The sequence below is a fragment of the Orcinus orca genome, chromosome 9 (genome assembly GCF_937001465.1).
Source record: "Orcinus orca chromosome 9, mOrcOrc1.1, whole genome shotgun sequence".
NCBI lineage: Eukaryota > Metazoa > Chordata > Mammalia > Artiodactyla > Delphinidae > Orcinus > Orcinus orca.
The window spans coordinates 78,079,697-78,093,838 of NC_064567.1; the positions used below are offsets into that span (position 1 = coordinate 78,079,697).

Sequence of the window (14,142 nt, forward strand, 5' to 3'; positions counted from 1 at the left end):
AATATCTGAAGAATGAGTTATATTTTATATAAATTAAAAGGCATTAAAGCATTAAAAGATGTTGAAGTTTATTCAGTTCAGCTCAGAGAGGCTCAGTGTTTAAAGTTAGATCTTGTGAATTCTTATTTAAAAAAAGAAATTGCAAAAAGTTAATATATTGATGAAAGAGTAAAAATTGCAGTGCAGGGATAGAGTTTTAAAAATCTCTATTAGATAGTATTCTACTCTCAGGTTACAACATTATAACATGAATTTCCTTTCTCTTTAATAATGTGTATGAATCTTTCCTCCATGGCATCTGTTCTAAATCAGTCTATTTTCCCATTGCTTTTAAAATCGTGTCAAGGTTAATCTCCTATTCCATGTTTGCTTTCCAGGCATTAGTCATGAAGCTGCTGATGAAAAGGTGATTTTTGGCATTGAATTTAATTCAACCTTTCTGGAATGTATACCTAAATCCCAACAAGCATCTATTAAGTGGTATATCCAGCGGTCAGGAGATGAATATCGAGAGGAGGTAAGTTATAGTCATCAAAGAATGCTCACCTTGAGGGAAACAGTGTAAAACTTAAATCAAGTTTAGGTTGTGAGAGGAGATGTTCAACTTTTAGTGCCAAGTGGAGCTCTTATCACTACATGATAACAAGGAAAATAAAATTTTATACTCTCTAGCACCCAAGGTAACAATGCCTTTGAGATATGAATAGGCCAATTTAATGCAAATGTGTTAATAAATACACTTAAAAGCAAATTGAATTTAAAAAATACAGGATTCTTCTTCTACTTTTTATTTTTCATTGATGGTCTATATTTTAGAATAATTCCCTGATCAAGAACAAGACTTTCCCCTCACAAAAGCACAATGACTAAATTCTCTCTCTCATTGTGTTCAGTTTAGATCATAAAACATGTCAAGTTTGTACAGAAATGGAAATATCTATCTTATCATATCATAGGAGCAAGTTGGATAAGTATCTGGACATCTGTACCTTTCCACTCTAGTGTATTAAAATTAAATCAACAGAGGGAAAAGTAATATGGATGCTCTACTCATCTTTTGACTTTTTTCTGTTTGTTTTTTTCTAACACATACATGTGATTAAAACATATCACAAAGATTTTGTGAGATATGTAGGTTATATATGTTACTGAATTTAATGAGATGAGTTTGGGTAGTCTGAGAAATCCTGTATTATTCAAATGTCATGTAACAAAGGTTAAATGACAGAATTTTTATATTTCTATTCTAATGCCTATGAGAAACCAGTGATACTCAATCTAGATTTCTAAAAGCCCCAATATTAAACTAAGGACACTGTAATGGTAATGGAACGAACACAGGCTCAGAATTAGATGCGTTGAGTAATGATTCTTTGGTAATATTACTGAGGACTGTGGGCTGGAATTTTCCAAGGTAAATAAAATCAATGCAAAAGTTACTGTCAAAATTAAATGAGAAAACATATACAAGAATGTGTATTTCAAAGCAGAGGATTACTCACAAGTGTAAAGTATGCATATAAAATTGCAGGCACTCTCTACTGGGAGGACGTGTGAAATACGAAAGAGCACTGATGATGTGTTCACCCTGACTGCTGAGGGTTCGTAAGCAGGTGGTGACTTCTCTAGCACTCAGTTTGTCTGCCATATAAGCAGGTGGACCAGATGTTCTCTAAAATATCAGCCTCCTTGTGAAGTCTATAAACATTTAAATAGTATATGTAATCGGTCAAACATTACTGTGTAATAGTGGTTCTCAACCTCAGGTAGTTTTGCTCCCAAGGTATTCACATTTAGCAATACCTGGAGACATTTTTGGTTGTCACAACTGGGTGGACGGAGGATGCTACTGGCATCTAGTGGGTCGAGGTCAAGGATGATGCTACCATCCTGCAATGCACAATACCTCACAATAGATAGCCATCCATCTCACCCAAATGTCAGTTGTGCTAAGGCTGAGAAACCTTGGAGTCAAAGAACCAAATTTTATCATAAGTGATTAATGTAAAGATATGTTCCACTGTTACATTAAGAAATTATCATTCTCTTCATCTGAGAATAATTTCTGTATCAAAGTACTGACCCTTCACATACTTAATACTAAGGGAATAACTTCCTTCTTTATTTCAGATTTCCCTGGTAAAACTTGATTCTTCATTGTTCCTAACATCCATAAGTTCTAAGAGTATGGCATATCCATATTTATACTAAATATTTATTTTAAGAGTCTCACTGTTTACCAATACATATTGAAGTTTTACCTGACACAGAGGTGATTTAATTTCAAGGTATAAAGCATTTATTATTTATCCATGAAATATTGCAAGGACATTATCTGAATTTTTGTAACATGCAGATTTTCTTTGAGATATATTGCAGTATTTTACTTTTGAATATCCCAAATGACTATTTTTAATTTTATAGTTAATAAAGTTTGATAATTTCATTTAAATATAATTTTTTAATGATTTTTTTTTTTCTCCATGACAATTTAATCTGACTTTTAAAAAATGTGGAACTCTGCTTGGGATACTCTCCCAGTTATAGAGATGTACGTTTGCCTATGCATGTTTGCACTCACATCTTTCATGTTTCCTGAAAATGCTATACATTACTTTAATGTATGTTTTAAGTATATCAGACAGTCATGGTGGTAGCATGCTCCATAAATTTCAATGGAGCAGAAATAGTGTATTTATTGATTTATACTTTAAAATATTTTAGCTGTAATGTTTCAACTGGTATTTTCATCTACCTTTGTAAATAGTTATACATTGTCCAGGATATGCAGTACTGCTTCCTGAACTGAGGAAAGGGGCAAAATCCAGACTAGATTTGAAGCATTTTTCCCAGCAGGATACCCTCTGCTCTTTACCAAGAAGGTCACAGTTTGAAATCTTTCCTCCACTCAAAAAAAGAAAAAAAAAAAAAAAAGCCTGAGGGAAGGCCCAGGATCTCCTGTGGCACAGAGGCTGTCACCAGGTTATTCTCTGCCAGGAGGAGAACATTTCCTTACTGAGTTGTTTCACAGTTGGGTGCTGTTGGGGAGGTCATGAGTCAGTTATTCACTGACTTTCTTATAAAGCTGTTCTTGAAATTGATGATGTTTGTGCTGTAACTAGCAAGTTAATCGGTCCCCAAGCTTCTGTTGAACTTCTGAGATCTGAATAAATAAAAGAGGCAGTACCTTATACCATTTGTGATAGTATTTTTTCTGTGGATTTTTAAAGCATTTTAAAAACATCTTCAAATATTTGTATTTTTCTATCTGTAGGTCTTCGTTTTATTTTTGTTGCTTTTATTATAAAAGCAATATAAATGGTTTTGAAAATAAACAACTATGAGACCACTAAGTGTAGATAAGCACAAATACTATTCTGATGTCTATTCCACCTTTTTTTTTTTCCTACTTACCATTACACTATAAGCATTTTCCCCTGCCATTCAATTTTAATACCATGTTTCCTGTCCCACATCCCTGCCATCCTGATGACACAGTCATCCACAGATGTTCCATGTTTTATTAAGTTCACGTAACCTCTTAAAAAAGCAATCAACTTTCCTTTAGCTAAATCTTTCTCTACTTGTCTATTTTCTTAGGACAAATTCTTAAATGTAAAATAAGTGAGTTAAAGACTTTTAATTATCTTACAGCTTTGGATAAACAACTGCATATTGCTAATTTCTCATCAAAATCACCATATTGGTAAATTGCCTTACGTATCATTTGCTTGGTTTATGTTGATACATTCATTTAAAAATTATTTTAACAAACCCCTTTATATTATAGATATTATCATTTTAATGTTATGCATATTATATGTAACTTTTTATTGTTTTCTATCTCTAAAAATTTTTGTGTGTCCCTAACACACACAAGTTTTATGTTTTATATAGACAAATCTATTGATTTATATTTCTCACTTGTGCTTAGAATTTCCTTCCCCAGTGAAACAGCAAATATATATTTTCTAGTCATTTTATGATTTTATTTTTACAATTACAGTTTACATTTTATATTTACATTTAATTAAAGATATTAGTTAATCTAGCAGTGAGTTATGTATTCATTCGATTTTTTTTTTCTCTAAATAATGAGCCAGTTGCCTCGGCACTATTTTTAAATAAGTCGTCTCCTATGTTTGTTGAAGAAGGGAGATATTCTTGAATCCCTAGTCACTTCCAAGACACGTGCAGTGCTTTCGCTATGAAAGACCTGACAGGTGAATTATATGCAAAGGAATTACCATTAGGCTGCTATTATCAGAGAAGGAAGTCACTGACCTTTACCTGCTGTTTAGTACCTAACTGTCCTTTGTCCCTTACCATGTTTCTCTTTTCACTTCAAATGAATTGCCCTTCACTGAAGATCTACATTGAATAATGCCAAATATATTATCCTTGCTCACATTAAGCAAATGGATAGTTGACCCCGGTTCAAGCATGGTTTTGATATGTAAGGCTGAGCAGTTTTTACTTATCACTTCTAGAGTGAAGAACATTCCATGAGTTTAAATCACTGGTCAGAGATTACATTATCTCTTTGTAGAGGAGCTGAATTTTCTAAATTGACTGTGCTGACATTTCACTGTCGAGATGCAGTCTGCATAATGCGTCCTATTATGAAAGCACTACAGAGAATGGGAATGTAAAGTAGGCAAATGTTAATCAACCACTTAATTTCTAGGTCACAGATTTCTATCTCTAGACTGCAAAAATCCTATGAAAATACATCAATTCAAAATGTGTTTTATTAGAGATACCATTTCATGAAAGGCATAGTTTTGAAATTTTAGGAAGAGAAAAAAATCACTTAAATGATCTAATAGACTTTCTGATCTAATAAATCCAGAAAGAAATTCATTAAAGCAAACTTTTTATCTGTAGGTCAAAAACCAAAAGAAAAAGTAAGCATTCCATCAAAGAAAGGAAAGGTGAAGGACCACGATGGAGTAATGAAATGTCAGGTGTTTATGAAACCCTGAGTCCTGTTAGGGACAGAAGTAGACTGGAAAGGAGAGAAGGGGGCCAGACTTCAGAGTAGAATAACATAAATGGGACACAAAAAGAGAACAGCAAAAATAATGCTGAAGTGTTGCATAGTATGTGTGAAGTCACAAAGTCATCATTCCTTCCTGTCAGAAGCTTAAAAGAACAATAAAAACTAGTGACTCAGAGCTGTGACAGTCTCTAAAAGCCGCGTTAAACGCAGTTTAAACATTAGCAAGAATACCAGCTAGGAAAGAACATCCAGAGATGAAACGGAACGGAAGTCACGCACTTTGGTCATCATGCTGGTAACCACAGGCCATTTTCCGTTACAGAACTACAGAAGTAAAGGCTTCAGAACGTCACCTCTCCAGCAATATGGCAGCAGTCTATGATGCTGCTAATAATACTTCACACTCAACCTTCAGAGAGCTTTACTTTTAACACCCCAAATACACCGTACGCTGTGTCACCAACTTGATAAATGGGACACCAATTGGGGAAGATAAATGAGTAGTCATAGGAAGCAGAGCAGATAGGGACCAGAACGTGGGCTGTGGAGTCATAGTTTCAATTTCACGTTCTAAGATATATTTAAATGAAAAAACAATAATTCCTACAATAAAATTATTTAAAGGAAGATATGTAGTATGTGTTACATTTGAGATTGATATGATTGTTTAAGACTGATCCTTTAGAGCTCTACCAATTCAAATTCCCTTTTATTTTTGGCATCAGATTCCTATAGTTTCTGAGAATGTAAGTCACTTCAACATTAGTTTGTATTACAGTAGCATTTAAAAATATGTGGGCCTTTAGATAAATCCATTAGAAAAAAAAAAAAAATCTACTACACACCAATTCACCAAATGGGCAAAGTAAGGGAAACAAACAAACCCCTGATGGTGTGGATTCGTTGTAGCGCAAGGGCAGGGCTGGAGACCGTTCAGCCTCATTAACCAGGGATCTGAGCTGTGACCTGCCTTTGGCCTTGTGTGGTACCCCGCCAGCTGCACTTCTCTGGCATAGAAGGTGGTTGGCCATATACTTGTTAGTTAACTGGGCTGGTAGCCAGAGATGTTTCTTTGCCTTTTCTCATATTTCCAGAATTGGAGGGATTTTTCCTACATATTTTTCACATAAAGATGCAAAGTATAGTCCACCCACTGTGAATAAATTTAATTTAGCCGTCTTTATGCCTCCTTGATTTCCATCAACTCTAAGTCTACAATACAGGGGCAGATGTGTAAACTGGGAAATCTTCCAGACTTCTTTGTTGTTATTCTACTTAATGCTGAGCCGCTCAACAATACTCCACATTAAACAGGGCTCTTGTGTCGGTAAACATGCCTGTAGTTTATTGAAGATAGGTTCTCTATTCACACCAGATTGGAGGCCAGGCAAGCTTAAATGTTTGAATTGTCTTTCAGTACTACTGCTTCAAAGGGCAAAGAGCGTCACATTTCAGTGGAGGTTCTTTTTGTTCATTGAGCTTTCTCACACTTGAAATCACATTACCATGTTATAGTATACCGAGGTATGGCAAATATTTCCACAAATGACATAGTCTAAAGTATCACACAGACATAAAGTATCAAAATTCAATCCACAGTAAAAAGAGAAATTCAGCTTTAAATGTTGCTAAACTTCTGACTATACGGTCCTATTCAGTACAGCCCTGACATCCAAAAGGCTGTATCCTCCATGCCTTTCCACTTGACTTTTAACAAGTCACCACTTACAGTTGCCGTAAGCTACTCAGATCATTTATTTGGCAATATCTAGCAAACATTAAATTCCTTTTGGAATAACTGCTCTCTTCTACATTACAGGTAGTAGTGTGCACTAAAGCTCTTTTTCTGCACGATGACTGTCAGAGTCACATTCTAGCTCTGAAATTCAGAAACAAATTGGTGCTCTTAGTACACCAATTAGTATCTGAAATCTCTGTAAAGATGGTCAGTTGATAGTTTCCAGGTTTACTTCATTAACTTTCACAGCTTTTTATTCCTATCTGTAGACTGGGAGAAAACCTAACTATATTCCAAAGGCTCAGTTAGATGTAATAAGATGCAACCATACATCTTTGGGGGCTGTTACTTTAGTTGAAAGAGAGTTTAGTCACTCTCTTCGACTATGGCTGACAATACTATGCTTAATGACAGAGAGACAGGGATTGTATCTTTTAGGTTCATCTAAGTAAAACTATGTAGCCTCTTTGCCTTTGCTCATAGCCCTCTCTGTTTCTCATTTATTGCCTACATTTTTCCAATTCTGCAGTTGAAACCCGATGAAAGGATCATCAAAACAGAATACGGGCTACTGATTCGAAGTCTGCAGAAGAAGGACTCTGGGATGTATTACTGCAAAGCACAGGAGCACACTTTTATCCACACCATAGTGAAGCTGACTTTGAATGTCATTGAGAATGAACAGATGGAAAATACCCAGAGGGCAGAGCACGAGGAGGGGCGGGTCAAGGATCTGTTGGCTGAGTCACGGTTGAGATACAAAGACTATATCCAAATCCTTAGCAGCCCAAACTTCAGCCTCGACCAGTACTGCGAACAGATGTGGCACAGGGAGAAGCGGAGACAGCGAAACAAGGGCGGCCCAAAGTGGAAGCACATGCAGGAAATGAAGAAGAAACGAAATCGAAGACATCACAGAGACCTAGAAGAGCTTCCTAGAGCTGTGGCTACATAGTTTTCTATTTAATTTAAAGAAAAAGAATCCTTCACCTGCAAAAATACTGTCTTCTGTTTTATTCATCCTTATGTTAACTCATAAGAGCTTTCCATGGAGTTTTGCTAAAGCACAAGAACAGTAATCTGAATAAGACTGTATCTGGTGGATATGGCATTAGCAAGGGCAAACCATTCATCTGAACCAATTTTCCAAGAACTAAACTTATACCTGCAAAGTATCAGAATTATCTCAAAAGAGGGGCTTTACATTTGTAAATGTTTTACACTCTGAGTTTTTGAATTTATTATGTTACATAAATAACTGAGCTAAAAAAGTGTCAAATTTGACATTGTAATAAGGTGCTTTATTTCCCTTGCATGGCCTTTAAGCACGGAGTTGACCATGCAATTTTGCTATATGTTCTTATGAACAGATACATCATTCCACTCTAGAACTGGCTACCTGGTGGTAGGATTGGAGGGAAGACATAAGATACAGCTCACATTATCAACAGGAACTTTCCCAGCGAGCCATTCACTCTTGGTGCATGGTTTAGGAATTTGGAGAGGTGCCTTACTCCTTTCAGACTCCAGGGGTTACATTTAGTGTCCTGGAGCATTGATTTACTGAAGAGCATAAATGTTCCTCTCAGGATTCCTTATGACTTGTCAGGATAACAGGTTCACAGAGAGAAGTTGGTGCTCAGTTATGTGTCTTTAGAATATATGCTGAGCTTTACAGGGACAGAATGCTTAATAAATATTTTAATAGGCTATGGGAAAGCATTTTAATAAAATAAGGGAAACATCATGATGTATACTGCATCCTAATGGGAAAGCACACAGCTGGGATTTGTTAAGAGAAAGAAAGAAAGACAGCCATAAATTCTGGCTTTGGGGAAAACTCACATCCCCATAAAAAGGAAGAACAATCACAAATACAGTGCGTGAAATGTACTGTAGCTTTACTCACTGGAATATAAGTAGCTGCCAATTTGTAATCCATCTGTTAAAAAAAAACCTCTAGATTATAACAAACTGCTAGCAAAAGTCTGAGGAAAGGTAAATTTTCTAAAGGATCATGGGAAAAATGAATACAAATTTATTTACAACCAATGGGATTTCAGTATGTACTTCCTCTTTTTTTCTAAAAATGCATCATGCTCTATAAATTATTTCTATTTACTGCCTTATGCTCTCCCAAATATTGGATTATTAGATTTTATTTGAGTGAATAGGAAAAAACAATATATACATATATAGAGAGATAGAATTAGGTAGACAACAGTGGTGGGGAGTGGTAATACTATATATTTGTTGAATAACAGAACAAATGCAAAAATTTTGACAACGGAAAGGGTTAAATTAACTCTTTGACATCTTTTCTTCACACAATCTTTTTGCATTTCTGAGATTATATGCTGTAATTCAAGTAGCATTGTTTTAGTAATTTAATAATAAATAAGCCTACTGCATGTAAAGAAAACAAACTCACAACATTAACATAAACATTTTTTCACATTTTGTTAGCACTTGCAAATGTTTCCAATGTGTCCTTTCCTCTGAATATGTATGGAATGTTTCCTGCCTGTTTAAGAAGGACTCACCTTTCCTTCGTATAACACAAAACCCTTAGCCTTCTTCTGTTTTGCCTTTTCATGCCGTTTTTGGTGTGAAATGAAAAATTAGTCACTTCCTCACATGGAAGGCAGCTTTTCAGAAAACTAAATAGCAGACATAGCTCGTTTCTCATGCATTCTACGTGTCTTGAAAATAAAAGCCTGTGAGAACCCTCTGATTGTAGGGCAACTTATTACAGAGTTCAGTATCACGTCTGTGACTGGCTTTATGCTCAAAACGTTCTATCTTACATTCATTGTGTTTGCATTGTTTACCTACTCAAAGTAGTCACACTGATCTATGAGGTTAAGTCGCCTTTTGATATGATACTCATAAATATGTGTAGATGTTTTACTGTAAGGAAAACTTAAGGAAGATAGTTGTTGTTTTTTTTTAAGTGAACCAGAACAAATCACTCTATTAAAAAGTAATTCATAAGAATAGTTGTAGCAAGATCAGACTGCTAACAAGAGTGTTTGTAACTTGATTTGCGGGCTCAAAATGTTCCAGGAACTCATAGTAAGCTCAAAGCTCAAAGTAGGAGCATGTTTTTTAAAAGATTTCCAAATATTTGTATATCAGACAGTAGTGATCAAATTATGGATGGCTTTGGGAAAATTTCATGAAGCTCAAATGTTAGGATTGACTTGTGAAAATAAATTTGGTTTTCATCAAAATATGAATGTCCAAGCCATTTTTTAATTAATTCCTTCTAATCTTAGTTATTCAGAAAAAATTGGGGGGACATTTAAATTTACAGGCTGCTTTGGATCTAAAACTATAAATTTATGATAATTAAAATATATTTGAAATATTGTTAGTAAAATAAAAAGTCATAATAAATAAACCATATGGGCAAGGATTTATGTGTATTTATAAAGACAGAAGACATCTAAGCTACTATGTTTAATTTTTTAATCTTTTAATTGCCTCGAACACTTAGAAGAACAGTGTGAATATATTAAATCTAGAGATGAGATACAATATATACTTCCTCACCGCTGAAAGTTTTTACCAAATTTTCTTTGAAATAATGAAAAATGAAATTATAGTTAATAGTTTCAAATACATTTGCTAAGAAATCAGCTCTTTATGGAGAGGTCTTAAAACGTCTCTGTTTATTTTTGGTTTATATTTTTTCCCCTGTTTTGAATACGTATGGTGGCTCTGACTTGCATATTCTCATCTGCATTTCACGCCAGCTATTTCTGCTGCTAAATGGAATCCTGACTGTCTGCATTCATTTACATTCAATTTATTGGGAATTTTAAGAGTTTGTTTAGAAAGGGATAGTCTAAATAATTAATTTATATATAAACTGTTTCTTCCCCAAAGAGCTCAAAACACTACATTCACATTATTGAATAAACATTTTTGAAAACCAACCAAATTATTTAAGAAATGGAAAACTGTCACAGAGAAATTTAGAAATTTGCAAAAGCCACAACAGTAGTGAAAAAATTATAATTCACACCATACCTCATCCATCCGCTGACTAAATAATGCTTATTTACAACATGCTGCCTGCAAAATGGTCTTACTCTTGAATTTTTCCTTTGGTCTATGTTTTGGTTCTTTACATGCTATTAATTTTTGTTTCTGCTGAATTGTGCAGACTCAACTAAAAAATAAGTTTACAGTTGTCGGTGCCTGTTTTTCCACATTACATTGAAAATTAAATTTTCAAGGACGGTTTGGTAGCATCCAGATGTCTACGAAATACTAAATTGGACCAGAGCATTAATTAAACACTGATATTTTAAATTTAAATATGATATTTCATATATATCATAAATGAAAGTGGAAATCAAAACGGAAATAGCTTCCCTTTAGAATTTGTCTTGGACAACATGTTGGAACTCATTAGCCTTATTGGGAATGGATAGTTTAGTAAAAAGAGATATTTGAAATGTTTTTATAGAAAGAAATATTTTTTTCTCACAGTAGATGACCACAGTATTTAAATAATTTAATTTGCATGTGAGATTAAAAAATGAGATCTAAAATTCCAACATTGTACACATTGACAGTGCAAAGACAGGAACATGCACATGACTTATACCTCTCATTTAAATATTTTGTCCTATAAAGTATTTATGGTAAGTTTGATATAGGTGATTTGGGGGTGAAGGGCAAAAATCTGTCACTTAATTGTGTAATTTAATTCTTAATAATTGTAAGTGGTTAGCAATCTATTTTGAATTTGTAGTTTTGCTATTTTAAAAGAAATGTAGTCTTGTAATCTAAAATAATGGAAAGTTGTTAAATGTATATTTTGGTTGTATTATAATAAAATACAAACATTAGTGTTCTATGGTTATTAACAGAACGTTGGTTTGTGTGCAATTTTGTTTTCAAACCCTAAACATGGTAACCAGATTTTATACATAGACTCGCACTAAATCAAATACCAAGGAAAATATTTCCTGACAATTTTTAGTGGATATAGTTTGCACTGTAAGTATGCAGTAATTTCCCTTATGAAAGAAAAGAATAAGTTTCTCTCCCCAATTAATACAAGTACTACAGTTAAGCTTTACTGTGATTTAAATTTAGACTTTGGTAGACTGAATTAATATTACTACTCCAAGTAACTACTTTTAAGATTTCCAACTACCATTCTATAAGTGAAATTTAAAACTACTCATCGATGTGTTTAGTACTGTATGAGTATACTTTTTTAAAGGCAGAGGCTGAGGTTTTTGTTTTTGCTTTATAAAGACCTTTCTTGAATTTCTTTTAGAGAAAATTATATTTCTTGTTAATTTGGTACACACATAAAAGATATTTTGTGTTTACAAAGAGATATTATGATATCCCCTCCAACCTTGTAATGAAATAAATTGTAGGGATGTTGTATAGAGAAATGTCACGTTTTCTGAGGGCTCTGACAAGCTTCGAACATAAGAATTTATAGTAGTATATATACATAACATCTTTAAAAGAAAAAAATGTATATAGGGCACTCTTAGGTGGATCATGTCCAAGCTGTTACTATAAATAAAATACAACAGAAGATTAATAATTGAAAACATTCCAGTTGTATTTGTTTGAATATAGAATGTCACGCGAGTGATTCTCAAGACAAGAAACAAAAGTTTAGCATTTGAGAATCAAAAGCATCTATAACCACACAACTTATCCTCTTTAACATGATTTGCTAGTCCAGGAAACTCTTGCCTAGGAAGATGAAGCTGCGAATAACTTTATTGTTTGTTTCAGAAGCTCATATACTTTTCATTCGTGTATATACTGGTACAAACACATCTTGGACAGGGATTTGGCAATATCCAATGAAGTGTAAAATGCACATACTCCAAGAACCAGCTTTTCGCAATTAAGTATATACCCTTGAGAACCCTCTCCACATGTGCAGTAACAGACATTTTTAAAAACATTTATTGTAAGATTAATTATAATAGAAAAAAGAGAACAATCTATATATTCTACAAAAGGAGAATGGATAAATTGAAGTATAGTCACTAAATGGATACAGAAGTTTAAAATGGGAAAAAAAAGAGAGCTACATTCATCAACATAGAAAAACCTCAGAAACAATGTTAAAGGAATAGAATCAAGGAGTACAGGAAAGCAAAAGGAATTATACTAGGTATATCAAGTTGAAAGAAGCAAACGATACTGCTTATGGATACATACATTCATATGTAAGCAGTAAACATATGAAAAAATTTCTGGAAAAGTTAAGCACCATATTCAGAATATGTTTTTCTCTAAGAAATAAGAGAATGAGGACACAGGGAGCTATGACTGTTTCAATATACATATTTTTAAATCTAAACTCAATATTATATTACATATATTTGTAGGAACTAGTATATTTAAGTGTTAATATTTCACAAAGTTGGGCGTTGGATTATAATTTAAATATATTACTCTCAACATAATTCTGTGCGCTTAAAATATTTCATAATAAAAAAGCAGATGAACGCTCTACATCTCAATAAAAGAACAAGTTAGCAGTAAAATCTAAAAAGAGAAAGAAAAAGACAGGGAAAGAGAGAAAAGAATAACATAGAGAAATATTAGATATGCAGCCATCATAACAGATGCAACTTTCCAGTTCCCCTGACTCTTACATTATGGACTTTCTTGGACACCCTGATTATTTTAAAAATGTGACAGCTAGGACCTTGTTTGGCCTCACGGACCCTGGAATAATGCCTATTTTTCAAAGCAATGCCGTATTGTTATGGAAATGCCTAAGGCATCTAGGATATGGAACTATGTGCTTAACATGCCACAGGGCTCCAAACAGCTGAGTTGGCCTTTCTTGGATTGAACAGTGTTCAAGATTGATATTTCAAATAGACAGCTTCTTCTTTCTGGCTTACATATCAAATTGATAAGCCAACTTATGCTCTTTAGGTAAGTTAAAGAGGGACGAGACATATTTATATCTTGCAAAATGTCTTTAAATGATCTCATGAACCATTATTTTCTATTGGAAAGATTTTATATAAATATAATCCTCATTTTTCGTTTACTGTGGATGTTTTGCTCATGTGTAGAGATGGGTCAAAATTTAGCCCAATGTTTTTGCAGTTTGCAAATTCTCAATTTTATTGGGTCCTGTTAATGAGGGGCTAGTACATTTAAATACACATTGTATGAGCAGAAGGGGGCATATTCAGAGAGTATTCATTTAAAGTACATAAACTTGGATAAGAAGAAAATGAAACCAATTTACCAGATAGGAAGTTATCATTTAGAGTCAGGAAAGGGGTTGTTTAACGGGCCATATCCCTCTAAGCTTTTAATATATTGAAACAAATTACTATCAGGTAATTATCTCCAATTATCGAATTGTGTTATAATTGCAGCCCTT

General features: G+C 33.8%; 1 protein-coding gene across 1 annotated transcript in view; it reads left to right on the forward strand.

Annotated features, from left to right (window-relative positions):
• The window catches only part of SEMA3D (semaphorin 3D), a 210,109-nt gene extending 198,484 nt beyond the window's left edge, over positions 1-11,625 (forward strand). Inside the window, exons 19-20 of the mRNA XM_033440035.2 lie at positions 378-517; positions 7,270-11,625. Of these exons, the coding sequence (XP_033295926.1) occupies positions 378-517; positions 7,270-7,695 (566 nt within the window). The 3' untranslated portion in view covers positions 7,696-11,625. The remainder of the gene's footprint in view (positions 1-377; positions 518-7,269) is intronic.
• Positions 11,626-14,142: the final 2,517 nt, after the last annotated feature.